Source organism: Salmo salar, chromosome ssa28 (assembly GCF_905237065.1).
Source record: "Salmo salar chromosome ssa28, Ssal_v3.1, whole genome shotgun sequence".
NCBI classification, from domain to species: domain Eukaryota; kingdom Metazoa; phylum Chordata; class Actinopteri; order Salmoniformes; family Salmonidae; genus Salmo; species Salmo salar.
In genome coordinates, this window is record NC_059469.1 from 34,227,037 (window position 1) to 34,249,393 (window position 22,357).

The window sequence follows — 22,357 nt, forward strand, 5'->3', positions numbered from 1 at the left end:
GAATGTACATGTTTTGATGCGAATGTGATGAGATAGTATAATATGACAGAGAAATACTGTATGTTATTTATGAAATTTGAACACTAAACTGGCACGATATATCTAGATGTATCTACTAAAAATCAGGTGGTACAAAGTTTCACATTTATTTATGAACAGTTATAAATAACTCTCTCCTCTGGTAATATCAATTTACATGCCCTGTTTCTATATAATTCCTATCTTGTTAAGCCACTTTTCGCTACAGTGGATCTTTATCCTGAGTCCTCCTTCGACGTAAACGCTGCCCAGCACATTGCTGGCACAGAAGCACGAAAAGCTTGGATGTTCTCCATTCCAGCAAAATGCCACTTTCTTTCTTTCTTTCTTTCTTTCTTTCTTTCTTTCTTTCTTTCTTTCTTTCTTTCTTTCTTTCTTTCTTTCTTTCTTTCTTTCTTTCTTTCTTTCTTTCTTTCTTTCTTTCTTTCTTTCTTTCTTTCTTTTTGCAGATTACCAACTTTTATTGGATCTTTTGGGGCATGTAATGCATTGGAGTCTCTGTATGTAGATAGAACATGCTTTGATGTGCAAGTGTTGTTCTGGCCCTCACTGATCTCTCTTCACCACTGTCCACTTGGATGGTTAGGGGAGAAGCAGGGTCATATTGAAGATATTTCTACATGGTTAGGGGAGAAACAGGGTCATATAGAAGATATTTCTACATGGTTAGGGGAGAAACAGGGTCATATTAAATATATTTCTACATGGTTAGGGGAGAAGCAGGGTCATATTGAAGATATTTCTACATGGTTAGGGGAGAAACAGGGTCATATTAAAGATATTTCTACATGGTTAGGGGAGAAACAGGGTCATATTGAAGATATTTCTACATGGTTAGGGGAGAAACAGGGTCATATTAAATATATTTCTACATGGTTAGGGGAGAAACAGGGTCATATTGAAGATATTTCTACATGGTTAGGGGAGAAACAGGGTCATGCTAAATATATTTCTACATGGTTAGGGGAGAAACAGGGTCATGCTGAAGATATTTCTACATGGTTAGGGGAGAAACAGGGTCATGCTAAAGATATTTCTACATGGTTAGGGGAGAAACAGGGATCATGCTAAAGATATTTCTACATGGTTAGGGGAGAAACAGGGTCATGCTAAAGATATTTCTACATGGTTAGGGGAGAAACAGGGTCATGCTAAAGATATTTCTACATGGTTAGGGGAGAAACAGGGATCATGCTGAAGATATTTCTACATGGTTAGGGGAGAAACAGGGTCATATTAAAGATATTTCTACATGGTTAGGGGAGAAACAGGGTCATATTAAAGATATTTCTACATGGTTAGGGGAGAAACAGGGTCATATTAAAGATATTTCTACATGGTTAGGGGAGAAACAGGGTCATATTAAAGATATTTCTACATGGTTAGGGGAGAAACAGGGATCATGCTGAAGATATTTCTACATGGTTAGGGGAGAAACAGGGTCATATTAAAGATATTTCTACATGGTTAGGGGAGAAACAGGGATCATGCTGAAGATATTTCTACATGGTTAGGGGAGAAACAGGGATCATGCTGAAGATATTTCTACATGGTTAGGGGAGAAACAGGGTCATATTGAAGATATTTCTACATGGTTAGGGGAGAAACAGGGATCATGCTGAAGATATTTCTACATGGTTAGGGGAGAAACAGGGTCATATTGAAGATATTTCTACATGGTTAGGGGAGAAACAGGGTCATATTAAAGATATTTCTACATGGTTAGGGGAGAAACAGGGTCATATTGAAGATATTTCTACATGGTTAGGGGAGAAACAGGGTCATATTAAAGATATTTCTACATGGTTAGGGGAGAAACAGGGTCATATTAAAGATATTTCTACATGGTTAGGGGAGAAACAGGGTCATATAAAAGATATTTCTACATGGTTAGGGGAGAAACAGGGTCATATTGAAGATATTTCTACATGGTTAGGGGAGAAACAGGGTCATATTAAAGATATTTCTACATGGTTAGGGGAGAAACAGGGTCATATTAAAGATATTTCTACATGGTTAGGGGAGAAACAGGGTCATATTAAAGATATTTCTACATGGTTAGGGGAGAAACAGGGTCATATTAAAGATATTTCTACATGGTTAGGGGAGAAACAGGGTCATATTAAAGATATTTCTACATGGTTAGGGGAGAAACAGGGATCATGCTGAAGATATTTCTACATGGTTAGGGGAGAAACAGGGATCATGCTGAAGATATTTCTACATGGTTAGGGGAGAAACAGGGTCATATTAAAGATATTTCTACATGGTTAGGGGAGAAACAGGGATCATGCTGAAGATATTTCTACATGGTTAGGGGAGAAACAGGGTCATATTAAAGATATTTCTACATGGTTAGGGGAGAAACAGGGTCATATTGAAGATATTTCTACATGGTTAGGGGAGAAACAGGGTCATATTGAAGATATTTCTACATGGTTAGGGGAGAAACAGGGTCATATTGAAGATATTTCTACATGGTTAGGGGAGAAACAGGGATCATGCTGAAGATATTTCTACATGGTTAGGGGAGAAACAGGGATCATGCTGAAGATATTTGTAATTTGTTGTTCACATTAAATAATTATTGTCTTACCATTTCTCTCACAGTAGCTAATAGTTGTTTAACAGAGATTATAAACCATATTCATGTTTGTTAGACATATCAAATGAATGAACATGTTCATTCATAGAAGAGTCTTCAGTTTGATTGTCAGTTGTGTTACACCAAACCATTATAAAGCATTGTACTGTAGTTAGACAAACTCTCAATCTATGATTGAGGTGTTTCAGAGTATAACTACATCCGTAACATTCTTCTTCTATTGTCTGAGTATAGCGCTGGGACTGGTCATGGAGAACATCCAAGCTTCTCCGGTCAGCGGCAGGCAGGCCAGCGGCAGGCAGGCCAGCGGCAGGCAGGCCAGCGGCAGGCAGGCCAGCGGCAGGCAGGCCAGCGGCAGGCAGGTCAGCGGCAGGCAGGCCAGCGGCAGGCAGGCCAGCGGCAGGCAGGTCAGCGGCAGGCAGGCCAGCGGCAGGCAGGTCAGCGGCAGGCAGTGCTTACAGCCAAAGTAGGACCTGTCTACAGGTATAGGTACATGAGCTCTGGTCCAGGGCGTTAGTGAACGTTCCTCTACTGTACTAAGAGAGAGTTGCAACGGGACCGGAGCTACAGGTATATATGCCCCCTTTATGCGATATGTGGCACGCTCGATCTTTCACCTCGTCATTGGTGATATGATGTTATCATCCTTTTACAGTATAACCCACCCTTTTGGTTTCAGGTAGGCCTATCAAAGTCAATAAGGTATTGATAGGGTTATATAGGTAGGGTTATACAGTATAACCTAATCCAATAGGTAGTCCTATTAAGGTCATTAATATGTATCTTATTAGCTGCTCAGATAGCTAACGTTACTCAACATCCTCCAGTGTCTCCTCGGAAACAGCTCACATATTTTGGTTATAGCGTTGTCATTATAATGACAGGTCAAACGTGCCAAATGAATAGGGAATGTGGTTTATTATTTATCTCCAGTGTCATTCCACCCACATCACATATTTGGGTTATAGCGTTGTCATTATAATGACAGGTCAAACGTGCCAAATGAATAGGGAATGTGGTTTATTATTTATTTCCAGTGTCATTCCACCCACATCACATATTTGGGTTATAGCGTTGTCATTATAATGACAGGTCAAACGTGCCAAATGAATAGGGAATGTGGTTTATTATTTATTTCCAGTGTCATTCCACCCACATCACATATTTGGGTTATAGCGTTGTCATTATAATGACAGGTCAAACGTGTCAAATGAATAGGGAATGTGGTTTATTATTTATTTCCATTGTCATTCCACCCACCCACATATATATATATATATATATATATATATATATATATATATATATATATATATATATATACATAGCGAACATTTGCAGGTTGTTTGGGATTTGATATCAAAACTAAAAAGGCAGCAATCATACTGTCACACAAACAAACTGGCCAATCGAAATTAGGCTGGGGCCAATACAATAGCATGTACCATTCTGACATGAACTCTGCCTATCAACCACAAATATAGATGGTGACTTTACTCTCATCCAATGACGATCCACAAACGATCCGCTAATAATATAATAGGATGTGGGACTGCGTTTAACAGAAAAGACCGTTATATCATATGCCTTTGTTTTGTTTTGGATCTTACCAGGTTTGCCAAAAACCCATGGAAGCAAACAGTATGACTTCCCAATACTGGATACGTCAGTCGATGCGTGTCCGTCTTGAAATATCACTGTACAAATGAAAGTCAACAATGTATATGGTTTTTATTGGCAAATAATCAGTCCAGTTTGATAACACTCTATTATAATGTTTCATCATATGTTATCTTGCATTGCGTTGCTTTGCTACTCTGACTGAAGCGACCCTCATTCTCCAAAATGGGTAACTGATGGAGTCTGGTCACTAAGGAACTGGCTGTGCAAACTACATGGCTGAGTGTTAGCGTTAGCGACTGACTGACAGTACATTTGATTGACATCTGATTGTATTTATATGTATATTACTTCATTTATATGTTCATATGTATAAAACATGTCAAAAAGCCCGTTGATATGATGTTACTGTAGCTACTGTACATATGCACTTTTCCATGAGGTTTATTATGCAGCATTGATGTTTTGATCATTCATTTATAAGTCCATAAATTGATGTAGCAACTAAGGATTCTAGCTTTAAAGTGTTCTTCAGATTCCAGTTCCACTGGAGCAGGGTTCTAGTTTCATGTGTTCTCTAGGTGGGTTCTAGCTGTTCTTGGGTTCTAGTTCCAGGTGTTCTCTAGGTGGGTTCTAGCTGTTCTTGGGTTCTAGTTCCAGGTGTTCTCTAGGTGGGTTCTAGCTGTTCTTGGGTTCTAGTTCCAGGTGTTCTGTAGGTGAGTTCTAGCTGTTCTTGGGTTCTAGTTCCAGGTGTTCTGTAGGTGAGTTCTAGCTGTTCTTGGGTTCCAGTTCCAGGTGTTCTGTAGGTGAGTTCTAGCTGTTCTTGGGTTCTAGTTCCAGGTGTTCTGTAGGTGGGTTCTAGCTGTTCTTGGGTTCTAGTTCCAGGTGTTCTGTAGGTGAGTTCTAGCTGTTCTTGGGTTCTAGTTCCAGGTGTTCTGTAGGTGAGTTCTAGCTGTTCTTGGGTTCTAGTTCCAGGTGTTCTGTAGGTGAGTTCTAGCTGTTCTTGGGTTCCAGTTCCAGGTGTTCTGTAGGTGAGTTCTAGCTGTTCTTGGGTTCTAGTATCAGGTGTTCTGTAGGTGGGTTCTAGCTGTTTTTGGGTTCCAGGTGTTCTGTAGGTGGGTTCTAGCTGTTCTTGGGTTCCAGTATCAGGTGTTCTGTAGGTGGGTTCCAGCTGGTTTTGGGTTCCAGTTCCAGGTATTCTGTAGGTGGGTTCTAGCTGTTTTGGGGTTCTAGTACCAGGTGTTCTGTAGGTGGGTTCCAGCTGTTTTGGGGTTCCAGTTCCAGGTATTCTGTAGGTGGGTTCTAGCTGTTTTGGGGTTCTAGTACCAGGTGTTCTGTAGGTGGGTTCCAGCTGTTTTGGGGTTCCAGTTCCAGGTATTCTGTAGGTGGGTTCTAGCTGTTTTGGGGTTCTAGTATCAGGTGTTCTGTAGGTGGGTTCTAGCTGTTCTTGGGTTCTAGTTCCAGGTGTTCTCCAGGTGGGTTCTACTGTAGGTGTCAACATAGGGTTCTGTAGTTCAGTATTCGTCCTCCACCTCTCTGATGGATGGGATGAGGTTGTTGGTGGATTTGTAAGGGTTCTGGTTAACCTGGTGGATGACCTGGTGGTTGGCTGTGTGACTACAGTGCGACTTCCTGGGGTAAGCTGCGTTCTCAGGCTCATCTGTAAAGCATGTCTTTTCTGAGAAACAATGGGGGGGGGGGGAAATCAAACAGTTAATGGTTTGTGGATGTTACTGGTTCCACTCCAAATGGCCCCCTGCTCCTTATGCAGTGCACTTCTTTTGACCAGTGTCCATCGCGGTCTGGTCAAACGTAGTGCACTATATAATATGGTGCCATTTGGGGCGTAATCACTGTTTTCAAAGTGATTACTATCATCAGCATTCCAAATAAGTATGAGTTACTCTGAATAGGACCCATTGCCTAACGTCAGCTAGTGAACAATGCAAGCTCTTTTTTATACAGTAGTCCACCATGCTGTTGTATTGGTCAGCGGTCATGCAACGCAAATATCTCATATTGTACTGTCATTGAACAAAAAGAGAAACAATCAGTGCATTCAGCTCTGGGTAATCTGGGGAAGTTTGAAATGGACCCATAATCGATCAATACAGTTTTATTCAAGGTTTGAAATCATTCTAATATCCTTGGTGTTTTATTATACAAGGGGATTCACTCTTTAGCTTGATGTAACCTGCCTTGTGAGGATCCAATTACAAATACAAGATAAGCTGACAATTGATTTGTTATCCACACTGTATATAATAAATTATTCAATGACTTATTCAACAACATTGTCCTAACAAGAGTATTTTCACAGAAACATATGGTGGTTGGTGTAGAAAGATATAGAATGGCTGAAATCATTTACTCTAGTTTGTTTGTAGTATTATTTGTCTGAAAACAGATCAAAGTGGCATCAAACCATTTGGTGTGGTTGTATAAAAGAATCCATCCTGTAGTATTACAGAGGGACTGACGATGAGCTTTTAGTCATGCAGGTCTGGGATACTGTTGGGTGAGTCAGCTATATCAGAAACACCAGAAGTTTCTTTGCGTTTTCTACCTCATGCATATTGATTCATCGCATCCATACCTTGGCCCACTCTATTCATCCTTGTTGCATTTTAGAAAAAGAACAATAAACTACGTGAGACAAGTAGCCACCATGTAGTGTAGTAATATTGGATAGATAAAGTACATTATATATATATATATCTTACATAATCGTAATAAGACTAAGCAATTAGTCTATTAAAATGTTCATCTGACTTCATAAAGATAATTAGCAATATGCAAGAGACTATGGTTGAGTTACAGTAATAAGAAATGTCTGGGAATGGAATTCTAAATACAAGTGTATTTAATTACTTTGTAAAATGATGAGACAATGGGGGAGGGGCGGGGGGGGGTGAGATCAACACAGAGAATGCTGAATTCCTAAGACAACACAGAGGACATTCTTGCATACAGTTGATAAGAAGACTGACTTCAGGGGGAATGGGTGGCCTATAACCATACATGTTAAAACCATATGTCTAATAACACTGGCTGGGATAGTAGACTGGACTGGGTACATTCAGGTCCAAAATCTGCGCCATGCAATATTTTTTAAATGTTCTACTAGCCTGGTTTGGAAAGTACTAGCATCGGGCAAGCAAGCTAGCTTAACTCGCATCCCATCAAAAAGTTGCTCATGTTCTGAATACACCCAAAGTGTACATGGTAAAATGGTTTCAATTAATTTTGCTGCTTTAAATTGTATACATTGATGTTACAGCATGTACACTACATGTGTATACACGTGCAAATCAACTACAGAATGTCCATGATTGTTTCCAAAGCATTCTGAGAGTTTTCCATGCTATGCATAACACTTTTTTTGATTTCGCTGTAAATCCCAAAATGTATGAAAAGCATGCAAGTTCCATACCAAAATCTCTAATATTAGCATTCTCTTTTTAAAAAAATACTAAAAGAAACGTGATTAAAAGAAATACAGGATAAACAAAAACAAGCTTGGAAGTCTATGTGTAGTCTCACCTACAATACTAACCACAGTAGTATTCACGCAGCAACCTCAGTAAATGTTCAAGATATCCTGTAAACCCATACTTAAACTTCAGTTTTCTCAAGGAGACAACACACAAATTATTATTATTATTAATAGTTCCTTGTTAAGAGATTACATAAATGTTTATGTTATTCTGCATTATATTCTGCTGTCATCGAGATGAGGTGATCTATCTGCCATTTTGACTTCTCTGTTATAGAGCAATCAGAGAGAAAAAAAAACCCAGATTATTTTAAAATTATAAGAAATGCAGGACTTCATAACAGGCAGTTCACTACTGGACAAATACAAACACAGACGCATTCTCTACGTCCCAAATGGCATCCCTATTTTCTTTGTTGTGCACTACTTTTGACCAGATCACATAGGGCTCTGGGCAAAGGTAGTGTATTAAATAGAAAATAGGGTTTGCCATTTGGGACGCAGATATCTTTAGAGGAACCACATACTTTTGTTTATCCCGTGAGTCCCTGCTCTTGGCGCGGTTGGTGCGGTTGGTGGCGGGGATAGAATGGACGGAGGAGCTCTTTTTGCTGGACGAATGGGAGGAGTGGGAGCTATGGGTGAGGCTGGCCTGGGACTGACCCGCGTTGTGGTCAAACTGCATCAGGCAGAAGATCAGGTCTGATGGCACCAGCTCAAAACCATACGGTGGGTTGGTTATTACATATCTGGGGAGGAGAGCGGGCAGCGAGAGAAAGAAAGAAAGATAGAGAGAGATCTATTCATGTAGTCCTTTACATAAGCAGGCATGTCAGTTACGAACAAAATTCTTATTTACAATGTTGGCCGGGCAAATGTCGATACAGTAATCAATATGAAGTTATCGATTTATCCAAATGTATCAAAATGAGCCATCTACAGTTATTCTAGTGGACAATGTGTCGACAGTAACTCACCTCCTAACATACTCACCGTTTAGTGCATTGACTTGTATGACTTTGTGTGTTTAGATGGGCGTCCCTCAATCGGTAAATTCCAAAGCAAAGCATGTTGTATGTTTTTAACGCTTTACAAAACAAGTCACCATAGCAACCACCATCCTGGAAGACAGAGAGGCAAAAAATGTAAAGTTAAGTTTAGATTAGATTTTTTAACTCACAGCTTGTCCCTATATAATTCATATAAATTGTGAATAAAATGGAGTCTTGTGGAATTCCTTTTGTGATTTTTCTGGAAACTACTGTAGATTTATGTCCATCCACATTGACATACAGTAGTCTCTGAAAATGAGCCTCACATTTCATTACATACACTGTATCTATTGGATATGTATGGTTCAGCATACCGCAGAGGCCAGGACATATCATTCAGCTTCCTCTACAACCACAGAGGCCAGGACATATCGTTCAGCTTCCTCTACAACCACAGAGGCCAGGACATATCATTCAGCTTCCTCTACAACCACAGAGGCCAGGACATATCATTCAGCTTCCTCTACAACCCCAGAGGCCAGGACATATCATTCAGCTTCCTCTACAACCACAGAGGCCAGGACATATCATTCAGCTTCCTCTACAACCACAGAGGCCAGGACATATCATTCAGCTTCCTCTACAACCACAGAGGCCAGGGTATATCATTCAGCTTCCTCTACAACCACAGAGGCCAGGACATATCATTCAGCTTCCTCTACAACCACAGAGGCCAGGACATATCATTCAGCTTCCTCTACAACCACAGAGGCCAGGGTATATCATTCAGCTTCCTCTACAACCACAGAGGCCAGGGTATATCATTCAGCTTCCTCTACAACCACAGAGGCCAGGGTATATCATTCAGCTTCCTCTACAACCACAGAGGCCAGGACATATCATTCAGCTTCCTCTACAACCACAGAGGCCAGGACATATCATTCAGCTTCCTCTACAACCCCAGAGGCCAGGACATATCATTCAGCTTCCTCTACAACCCCAGAGGCCAGGGTAATCATTAAGCTTCCTCTACAACCCCAGAGGCCAGGGTAATCATTCAGCTTCCTCTACAACCCCAGAGGCCAGGACATATCATTCAGCTTCCTCTACATGCCTTGTTCTCCCCTACTGACCTCAGTGAGTAAACAGCCCTGAAAGACTTTTCTGTACTGCAAGCAGAGGTGACAAAACACAACCAGTCACTTACCCCCAAGTCAGCAAATGGCCCATCGTACAAGGCTAGCTGTGCAACACGACACCTGTCCCGGTTAGCGAGGGTCTGCGGCGTGCTGTAGCCTCCTCGTAATGCATTCTCCTCCGCCAACAGACCCTCCAGCTCCGGAGTGGCCCCCCCTGTTACCAGCGTCCGGATCAGGGTGAGGATATTATCATTGAAGTATGTCTGAAACGATGAAGGAGAAGAGAGGGAGAGAGAGAGAGTGAGCAAGAGGGAGAGATTGTTAAGCATGAATCCATGACATGCAGCCAGCCATCTAGGCCTGAAGAAATTCCAATTACTGCAGGTTACTCTCTCCATCTCTCTCTCTCGCTCTCTCTACCGCCAGACAGAGCCACAGTGACTTGTTTCTACACATATTCATGCTGTTGAGATACTCTTAGGGCTGGTAAGAAGACAGGGTTTGGATAGAGAAGGGACAGTAGTATGTAACGACCCTGTGTTAGTTCATTACAACACTGTAGATTTAGTGAACATGTTCAGGTCTGTCTGTCTGTCTGTCTGTCTGTCTGTCTGTCTGTCTGTCTGTCTGTCTGTCTGTCTGTCTGTCTGTCTGTCTGTCTGTCTGTCTGTCTGTCTGTCTGTCTGTCTGTCTGTCTGTCTGCCTGCCTGTCTGTCTGCCTGTCTGTCTGTCTGCTTGTCTGTCTGCTTGTCTCTGCCTGTCTACTTGTTTGCCTGCCTGTCTGTCTGTCCTTACTTGTTCTACACAGGAACATGTTCCCTGTCAGGGCTCCAGAGTAGAATGACGGATGAGCCTTGTCTATTAGGTAACATGACCTTTGTCTACACCGAAACACACTTACAGGCAGCTTCTGTTCCAGCCTCAGTCAAAGTGAAAGACAGACAGATGAAGCCATCGTACCAGGTAAAGTGCCAGGCTTTCTTGTATGCCTTCCTGGAGTTTTTTTTTTTAACCACTGGGACATAATGTTATTGTACCAATGGGATTCCATTAAGACCTTTCTTGGTTTGATGATGTCTGTGTAGAGACCTTTTAGTCAATAACATCAGTAACACTTGAAGGTACACATATTAGACACAAATGTGTTGATTATAAGTGTGTATATAAGTAGCTTATAAGGCCTTTATTACGTCTTATAAGTGTGTATGTACATAGCTTATAAGGCCTTTATTATGTCTTATAAGCCATATATTAGTGTTCAAACATAAGTCATGTCTATTACTGGTCAATCCTTAATAACCTCATTGTTAGTTACAATAAATGCTTATTACTAGTTAATAAAGAGCAAGTTACACAAGAAACAGGCTGTTAGTAAGCTGTCTCAATGTGGGACTAGTAAGGGCATAGTACCGCTATATGTGTTCCCTGTTCTAAAGTGTCACCATATTTTTACTTGCCAAACATTTTTCCAGAAATGACGTCATTGGACAGAAAGGGGCCCGCCTCCCCTCATATACAGTATGTCATACAACCAACATTCAAGTTGAAATGTAATGCTTAATAACCTCATTAAACAAACAAGACATAATAAAGGCCTTATAAGCTACGTATATTCACACTTATAAGACATAATAAAGGCCTTATGAGCTACGTATATTCACACTTATAAGACATAATAAAGGCCTTATAAGCTACGTATATTCACACTTATAAGACATAATAAAGGCCTTAAAATAAAGTGTTACCGTAACATCTATAGTTTCCCATTCCTAGTAACCGATTTATTTTGTTGAGCATTTACAGTAAATAATCTGGAAACCACAAGCTCTTTGTGTTACCAACTGGGGTCTGAAACCGCGCCTCTTGGGGTCTGAAACCGCGCCTCTTGGGGTCTGAAACCGCGCCTCTTGGGGTCTGAAACCGCGCCTCTTGGGGTCTGAAACCGCGCCTCTTGGGGTCTGAAACCGCGCCTCTTGGGGTCTGAAACCGCGCCCCTTGGGGTCTGAAACCGCGCCTCTTGGGGTCTGAAACCGCGCCTCTTGGGGTCTGAAACCGCGTCTCTTGGGGTCTGAAACCGCGCCTCTTGGGGTCTGTCTCTGGCAAGCCACAATGCTGTGTGAGCCCACCTTGCTAAAGCCTATATAGGCAATCGCTCAGGGGAGGCAAACGTTATAGCATTTCGCTACACTCGCAAATAACATCTGCTAACCATGTGTACGTGGGATTTTTTTTTTTTAAATGTTGATTTGATTTGAAAAAGCCTTCAGCTCTGTGTAGTTAAGTGCATGTCTTACAGCACTCATCAGGGAATCCAGCACACTGACTGCGAAAGCCGTCCCACAGGCGAAGGGTTGAGTGAGGTACAACTCTGTGTCAGGGTCATCGTCATCATCCTGGTCCAGGAACTGAACATTGGAGTCGTTCACTGGTGGGGGAAGACATTAAAATACGGACTTATTGATGTGTAAGATACTACAGTGTTGTTAGCATAGCATGAAAGTCAACATACGGTACACTATAACTCCGTGTGATCAACAGCTCAACCATACCGCAGGAAATAGTTATCATGCATAACATATAGTTTTACATACAGCTGTAATCTGGAGACATTATTCACGTAAAACAGCGATTCTGAAGCATCACAGATTCAGTCATAGAACGTACACAATGCCCGATGGCACAGAGGGATTGCTTTAAACAGTCAATGGCTGTGGATATGGATTGTTACGAGACTCAGAGGGGATTTAATACGTAGATATTCAAATCATTTGTTTATTTGGAGAAGATATCAAATGTTTACATGCATCCTCCATGGAAGCAAACATATTGTATGTGCGAGTATTGTCTGGTTGGCTTTGTGGTCAGCTACAGTATTACAACCCATATCCCCAGGCCATTCATGGACTCATGACTTCATGCACATTAAAAGACTTAAGCTTTGAATTTCAACATAAGCAATCTTCAACCGTATCAACAACACCAATAAGACATTGTTTTGTGTTGTAAATAGAGTAAATATAGCTAAAGGTCCAGCTATAAATATTCATTTGAAAAGTAAATATGTAAATATTTTTTTAAACACATCTTTGAGCACAAAAAACACCTACAGCTTTTAAAAAGTTAGTTAAGTTAAGAGTAGTAGTTAAGAGTTAAGATGCTCTTATGGAAACAGAACTAAGATGATATTATGAAGCAGAACTAATATGCTACTATGGCAACAGAACATAGATGATACTATTGAAACAGAACTAAGATGATACTATGGAGAGAGAACTAATATAATACTACGGCAACAAAACAAAGATGCTACTATGGAAAAAGAGAATATGATCAGTGAAGTACTAAGATGCTACTTTGGAAACAGAACTAAGATGATACTATGGAAACAGAACTGAAATGATACTATGGAAACAGATCCAAGATGCTACTATGGAAAGAGAACTAAGATGCTACTATGGAAACAGATCCAAGATGCTACTATGGAAACAGATCCAAGATGCTACTATGGAAACAGATCCAAGATGCTACTATGGAACCAGAACTACTATGGAAACAGAACTAATATGCTACTATGGCAACAGAACTAAGATGCTACTATGGAAACAGATCCAAGATGATACTATGGAAACAGAGCTAAGATGCTACTATGGAACCAGAACTACTATGGCAACAGAACTACTATGCTACTATGGCAACAGAACTAATATGCTACTATGGCAACAGAACTAATATGCTACTATGGCAACAGAACTAAGACGCTACTATGGCAACAGAACTAAGACGCTACTTCGGCAACAGAACTAAGACGCTACTTTGGAAACAGACCCAATATGATACTATGGAAACAGAACTAAGATGCTACTATGGAAACAGAACTAAGATGATACTATGGAACCAGAACTACTATGGAAACAGAACTAAGACGCTACTATGGATACAGAACTAAGATGATAATATGGAAACAGAACTAAGATGCTACTATGGAAACAGAACTAAGATGATACTATGGAAACAGAACTAAGGTGCTACTATGGAAACAGAACTAAGACGCTACTATGGAAACAGAACTGAGATGCTACTATGGAAACAGAACTAAGATGCTACTATGGAAACAGAACTAAGATGATACTATGGAAACAGAACTAAGATGCTACTATGGATACAGAACTAAGATGCTACTATGGAAACAGAACTAAGATGCTACTATGGAAACAGAACTAAGATGATACTATGGAAACAGAACTAAGATGCTACTATGGAAACAGAACTGAGATGCTACTATGGAAACAGAACTGAGATGCTACTATGGAAACAGAACTGAGATGCTACTATGGAAACAGATCTAAGATGCTACTATGGAAACAGATCTAAGATGCTACTATGGAACCAGAACTAAGATGCTACTATGGAAACAGAACTGAGATGCTACTATGGAAACAGAACTGAGATGCTACTATGGAAACAGAACTGGGATGCTACCATGGAAACAGAACTGAGATGCTACTATGGAAACAGAACTGAGATGCTACTATGGAAACAGAACTAAGGTGCTACTATGGAAACAGAACTGAGATGCTACTATGGAAACAGAACTAAGATGCTACTATGGAAACAGAACTGAGATGCTACTATGGAAACAGAACTGAGATGCTACTATGGAAACAGAACTAAGATGCTACTATGGAAACAGAACTAAGATGCTACTATGGAAACAGAACTGAGATGCTACTATGGAAACAGAACTAAGATGATACTATGGAAACAGAACTAAGATGCTACTATGGAAACAGCACTGAGATGCTACTATGGAAACAGAACTGAGATGCTACTATGGAAACAGAACTAAGATGCTACTATGGAAACAGCACTGAGATGCTACTATGGAAACAGCACTGAGATGCTACTATGGAAACAGAACTAAGATGCTACTATGGAAACAGAACTAAGGTGCTACTATGGATACAGAACTGAGATGCTACTATGGAAACAGAACTAAGGTGCTACTATGGAAACAGAACTAAGATGCTACTATGGAAACAGAACTAAGGTGCTACTATGGATACAGAACTGAGATGCTACTATGGAAACAGAACTAAGGTGCTACTATGGAAACAGAACTAAGATGCTACTATGGAAACAGAACTAAGATGCTACTATGGAAACAGAACTAAGATGCTACTATGGAAACAGAACTAAGATGCTACTATGGAAACAGAACTAAGATGCTACTATGGAAACAGAACTAAGATGCTACTATGGAAACAGAACTAAGATGCTACTATGGAAACAGCACTGAGATGCTACTATGGAAACAGAACTAAGGTGCTTCTAAGGAAACAGCCACAAGGACTTGTACTGGGATCAAAGGGCCTTGTGATTCTCAGAAAAGAGAAATAGGCCAAAACAAGACAGTCAATTACAACAAGAGAACCCAGAGTACAATCTGCTCAAAGTGATACCCTGGGAATGAACCAGACTAGGGTTACATGCCAAATCACACCCTATTCCCTACATAATGCACTACATAAGGAATAGGGTTCCATTTGGGGTGCAACCTTGGCCTCTTGGACCAGGCAGCCAGAGAAATCAAAATACAGCTTTTTTTGTAGGAGGACGAGGCGGCGGCTCGGCGGCGGCAGCGGCTTCTTACCCAGTTCTGTTATTATGTGTATGTTGATCCCACTGCTTGTATCCTGACTGAATGAAATCACAGGTAGGACTTTGCCTGCTGGTTTTACTAACGGTGCTACAGACAAGTGTTAGGGAGAAATAGTTACGACGTTAAGATTAGATAAATGTATTAGCCATGAATGGTTCAAAACATGAAAATCACCTTCAGAATGTGTTAGAAAGCATACATTGACTGAGGAATTCTGGTCTGTTTAGTTTATTAAAAACCTGAAACATCCGTATTATCACCACACTGGATTAGATTAGAAAAACTTTCATATTCTCAATCAGGCAATTCATTTTGGTGTTTTCTCATCACTCTAAAACTATACAAAAATATATGTATAGAATTCCATGAAACCTTCCTTTTCACCCATTTCACACTCTTTAAGGACAATGCCAGAGTGACATTTCATTCATACCTGCTGACATACCTAGTTCAGTGATGATGGGGACATTGGCTCCTGTTGTGATGGAAGCCTGTCGTACCAACCCCCCATGAACTGGACTGTTTTCAGGAGAGGACCTGTCCATGCCTGGCAGGGTGAAACCTACATGGAAACATACATAGATGCTGATGACTGCCTACGACAGATGATATAATGCCTTATGTAGCTGTTATAAAGGCCTTATGAATGCATAGATCGGAGGCCTACAGTAACATGTTACCACAAAGCATATTCCTGTTATGAGGCACTTATCTATTCTCCAAAAGAAAGTATAGAAGTACAAGGAAAATGGAATTGATATGATGATTATCAATACGGTATAATATATTTAAGCCATTCTTGGTCACATTCAAGTCATTTGTAGTAAACCAATATTACACAATGTTGAGTCAATTCAGCTTTATTCATGAGAGGTGCCTCCATCCGTAAATATCACAATATAAATGTTACATGTTGCTCATTTTGTTTCCGTCAAAGTGTCACCGTCTGAGTGGAGTCTAAAATAAATCTTCTAATGCGAAAAAGTGTCATACATACATAACATAGCCACGAAATAACAAAAACAAGTGACGTGAGAGTGAATTTAAATTGACTTGACATCTCTTTTCTCTCCCCAGACTGACAAGTAAAAACATGAATTTAGTGATGCTGTATGCATAATACATGGCCTGTGATTTGACATCTGTCACTTGCTGCTGACAATGCCAAACCACTAGGTCATACAAGTATTAGAGGAACAACCAGGTCAAGAGGTCCCTTAAAGTATTACATTCAATGGTAGGACAGGAATGACAGTCCATTATTGAAGCCCATCTCATTTCACTTCTACGCCTCACACGATGTTAAAATTTTTTTGATATATTATTCATACATTACTTACTGTATCATTGTAAAATTGATTACAAAATAATAATCAGAATCAAATGTAAAATAATCTACAATTTAATTTGCTTAATGCCAGGATGATGCCAGGATAATGCCCGGATGATGCCAGGATATTGCCCGGATAATGCCAATTACCAACAAGTAGCCATAGTCATTGTAACCTGAGGAACAATCTTCACCAGTGATTCTTGTCAAACACATTGACATCAGGTCAAACACACGTACGCGCACACACACACACACACACACACACACACACACACACACACACACACACACACACACACACACACACACACACACACACACACACACACACAGTGTTGTACAGCTAACCTTGTGGGGACACACAATTCAGTCCCATTCAAAATCCTATTTACCCTAACCACTAACCCTAAACCTAGCCCTAAAATGTACTCTTACCCCTAACCCTAACGTTAACCTAAACCCTAACCTTAACCCAAAAACCTAACCTTAACCCTAACTCCTAACCCTAAACGTAATTCTTACCCTAACACTAATGTTAACCTTAACCCTACACCCCTACAAATAGCATTAGATCTTGTGGGGACTAACAACATGTCCCCATTTGGTCAAATTTTAGTTTGTTTACTATTCTTGTGGGGATTTCTGGTCCCCACAAGAATAGTTAAACACGTCCACACACACACACACACACACACTAATCCCTAACCCTAACCCGTACCCTTACCCTAACCTTAACCTGAAAACCTAACCTTAACCCTAACCCTAAACGTAACCCTAGATCCTAACCCTTAAAACCCCTTCTTACCTTGGGAGGTAGCCTGCAACACCCCGATGCTGTCATCAAACTGCATAGACTTGATGTTGAGTGACGCCAGGATGCATTCCTTGTCCTGCAGTGAAGCGTCGTCAATATTGCTCTGATTGGCTGACAGGATGACACACATGTCACAGAGGTTGATATTGACGGCCCTCAGATCGGCCCGGCTTAATGGTGTGCCCTGTGACAGGAGATGAACAAACATAATGTTATTATATACACACCCACTAGACTATATATACACACTATAAACACTCACTAGACTATATATATACACACTATAAACACTCACTAGACTATATATACACACTCACTAGACTATATATACACACTCACTAGACTATACATACACACACTCACTAGACTATATATACACACTCACTAGACTATATATACACACTATATACACACACTCACTAGACTATATATACACACTATATACACACTCAGTAGACTATATATACACACTCACTAGACTATATATACATACTCACTAGACTATATATATATACACTACAAACACACTCACTAGACTATATATACACACTATAAACACACTCACTAGACTATATATACACACCATATACACACTCACTAGACTATATATACACACTCACTAGACTATATATACACACTATAAACACACTCACTAGACTATATATACACACCATATACACACTCACTAGACTATATATACACACTATATACACACTCACTAGACTATATATACACACTCACTAGACTATATATACACACTATAAACACACTCACTAGACTATATATACACACTGTATACACACTCACTAGACTATATATACACACTCACTCACTAGACTATATATACACACACTCACTAGACTATATATACACACTATAAACACACTCACTAGACTATATATACACACTATAAACACACTCACTAGACTATATATACACACCATATACACACTCACTAGACTATATATACACACTATATACACACCCACTAGACTATATATACACACTCACTAGACTATATATACACACTATATACACACTCACTAGACTATATATACACACTCACTCACTAGACTATATATACACACACTCACTAGACTATATATACACACAATAAACACACTCACTAGACTATATATACACACTATATACACACTCACTAGACTATATATACACACTATAAACACACTCACTAGACTATATATACACACTATAAACACACACTCACTAGACTATATATACACACTATAAACACACTCACTAGACTATATACACACTATAAACACACTCACTAGACTATATATACACACACTCACTAGACTATATACACACTATAAACACACTCACTAGACTATATATACACACTATAAACACACTCACTAGACTATATATACACACTATAAACACACTCACTAGACTATATACACACTATAAACACACTCACTAGACTATATATACACACTATAAACACACTCACTAGACTATATATACACACACTCACTAGACTATATATACACACTATATACACACTCACTAGACTATATACACACTCACTAGACTATATATACACACTATAAACACACTCACTAGACTATATATACACACTCACTAGACTATATATACACACTATATACACACTCACTAGACTATATATACACACTATATACACACTCACTAGACTATATATACACACTCACTAGACTATATATACACACTCACTCACTAGACTATATATACACACTCACTCACTAGACTATATATACACACTCACTCACTAGACTATATATACACACTCACTAGACTATATATACACACTCACTAGACTATATATACACACTATAAACACACTCACTAGACTATATATACACACTATATACACACTCACTAGACTATATATACACACTATATACACACTCACTAGACTATATATATACACACTATAAACACACACTCACTAGACTATATATACACACTCACTAGACTATATATACACCATATACACACTCACTAGACTATATACACACTCACTAGACTATATACACACTCACTAGACTATATATACACACTATAAACACACTCACTAGACTATATATACACACACTCACTAGACTATATACACACTCACTAGACTATATACACACTCACTAGACTATATATACACACTATAAACACACTCACTAGACTATATATACACACCATATACACACTCACTAGATTATATATACACATTATAAACACACTCACTAGACTATATATACACACTCACTAGACTATATATACACACTATAAACACACTCACTAGACTATATATACACACTATATACACACTCACTAGACTATATATACACACTATATACACACTCACTAGACTATATATACACACTATATACACACTCACTAGACTATATATACACACACTCACTAGACTATATACACACTCACTAGACTATATACACACTCACTAGACTATATATACACACTATATACACACTCACTAGACTATATATAGACACTCCCTAGACTATATATACACACTATAAAAACACTCACTAGACTATATATACACACTCACTAGACTATATATACACACTCACTAGACTATATATACACACACTCACTAGCCTATATATACACACTCACTAGACTATATATACACACTCACTAGACTATATATACACACTATATACACTTTCACTGACACATACACCACATTGACACTCCCACACAAAACCCACACACATACACTACATACACACATACATAACACACACACATTACGACACAACACAAACACACATTTACGTTACACACATACACACACACTTTTACACTCATCATATGCTGCTGCTGCTCTGTTCTTTATTTTACTGTTACTATTATCTATCCTGATGTCTAGTCACTTTACCCTGCCTTCATGTACATATCTACCTCAAATACCTTATTATTATCTATCCTGATGCCTAGTCACTTTACCCTGCCTCCATGTTCATATCTACCTCAAATACCTCATTATTATTATCTATCCTGATGTCTAGTCACTTTACCCTGCCTTCATGTTCATATCTACCTCAAATACCTCATTATTATTATCTATCCTGATGTCTAGTCACTTTACCCTGCCTTCATGTACATATCTACCTCAAATACCTTATTATTATCTATCCTGATGTCTAGTCACTTTACCCTGCCTTCATGTACATATCTACCTCAAATACCTTATTATTGTCTATCCTGATGACTAGTCACTTTACCCTGCCTTCATGTACATATCTACCTCAAATACCTCATTATTATCTATCCTGATGTCTAGTCACTTTACCCTGCCTTCATGTTCATATCTACCTCAAATACCTTATTATTAATATTATCTATCCTGATGTCTAGTCACTTTACACTGCCTTCATGTACATATCTACCTCAAATACCTTATTATTATCTATCCTGATGTCTAGTCACTTTACCCTGCCTTCATGTTCATATCTACCTCAAATACCTTATTATTATCTATCCTGATGCCTAGTCACTTTACCCTGCCTTCATGTTCATATCTACCTCAAATACCTTATTATTATCTATCCTGATGCCTAGTCACTTTACCCTGCCTTCATGTTCATATCTACCTCAAATACCTTATTATTATCTATCCTGATGTCTAGTCACTTTACCCTGCCTTCATGTTCATATCTACCTCAAATACCTTATTATTAATATTATCTATCCTGATGCCTAGTCACTTTACCCTGCCTTCATGTTCATATCTACCTCAAATACCTTATTATTATCTATCCTGATGCCTAGTCACTTTACCCTGCCTTCATGTACATATCTACCTCAAATACCTTATTATTATCTATCCTGATGCCTAGTCACTTTACCCTGCCTTCATGTTCATATCTACCTCAAATACCTTATTATTATCTATCCTGATGTCTAGTCACTTTACACTGCCTTCATGTTCATATCTACCTCAAATACCGTATTATTAATATTATCTATCCTGATGTCTAGTCACTTTACCCTGCCTTCATGTACATATCTACCTCAAATACCTGGTACCGCTGCACATTTATCTGGTATTGTACTCCCTGTATATAGCTCCATTGTTGAGCATTTTATTACCTGTGTTACATATTGTATTATTTATGTTGGGAAGGGCTCGTAAGCAAGCCTTCCACAGGTAAAGTCTATACAAGTTGTATTCGGAGCATGTGACAAATACTTTTTTATTTCTTTATTTTATTTCTTTTGTGTCTTTCTTCTGGAGGAAAGCACACTGACGATATACATTTTCTAAATGTGATTTATCTCTACTCACAGGTAAGATGGAGACTTTGGGAAAGTTGTGAAGGGTCTCCCATTCCCTCTTCAGGTACTCCAGAGAACCCACAAACACAATGGGTTTCAGCTCGTGGTAGTGGAAATTGCTAGCTCTCAGAGGCATCACAAGGTTCCTAAGGCCCACCAAAGCCGACTTTGCGTCTCCAAATATACAGACGACCACGTGGCCGCTTAGAACAGTCATGGCAGCTTCGCTCCGGGTCTGCAATGGTCAGACAGAACCATACGGGTATGTCAAATTACAACAATACAACTTTATTGTCTAATTTAAATTGTAAAATGTGTCTATTACCATTTAGCAATGTGTTCAGATGATTTATTC

The 22,357-nt window shown here is 39.3% G+C and overlaps 1 protein-coding gene across 10 annotated transcripts in view; it reads right to left on the minus strand.

Moving 5' to 3' along the window:
• Window positions 1–4,358: 4,358 nt before the first annotated feature.
• LOC106589905 (calcium-activated potassium channel subunit alpha-1) overlaps window positions 4,359–22,357 on the minus strand; it is a 196,769-nt gene continuing 178,770 nt past the window's right edge. For 6 of the 10 annotated variants that reach the window (XM_045710052.1, XM_045710054.1, XM_045710051.1 and 3 more), the window contains 9 exons: window positions 22,013–22,237; window positions 17,689–17,881; window positions 15,996–16,112; window positions 15,542–15,637; window positions 12,186–12,316; window positions 9,960–10,154; window positions 8,754–8,881; window positions 8,288–8,509; window positions 4,359–5,942 (listed from right to left, as the gene is read on the minus strand). In XM_045710052.1, the coding sequence (XP_045566008.1) occupies window positions 5,921–5,942; window positions 8,288–8,509; window positions 8,754–8,881; window positions 9,960–10,154; window positions 12,186–12,316; window positions 15,542–15,637; window positions 15,996–16,112; window positions 17,689–17,881; window positions 22,013–22,237 (1,329 nt within the window). In that variant the 3' untranslated portion in view covers window positions 4,359–5,920. Of the gene's footprint in view, window positions 5,943–7,812; window positions 7,866–8,287; window positions 8,510–8,753; window positions 8,882–9,959; window positions 10,155–12,185; window positions 12,317–15,541; window positions 15,638–15,995; window positions 16,113–17,688; window positions 17,882–22,012; window positions 22,238–22,357 lie in introns of those variants that run through there. The other 4 variants (XM_045710060.1, XM_045710057.1, XM_045710056.1 and 1 more) reach the window with 2 other exon arrangements.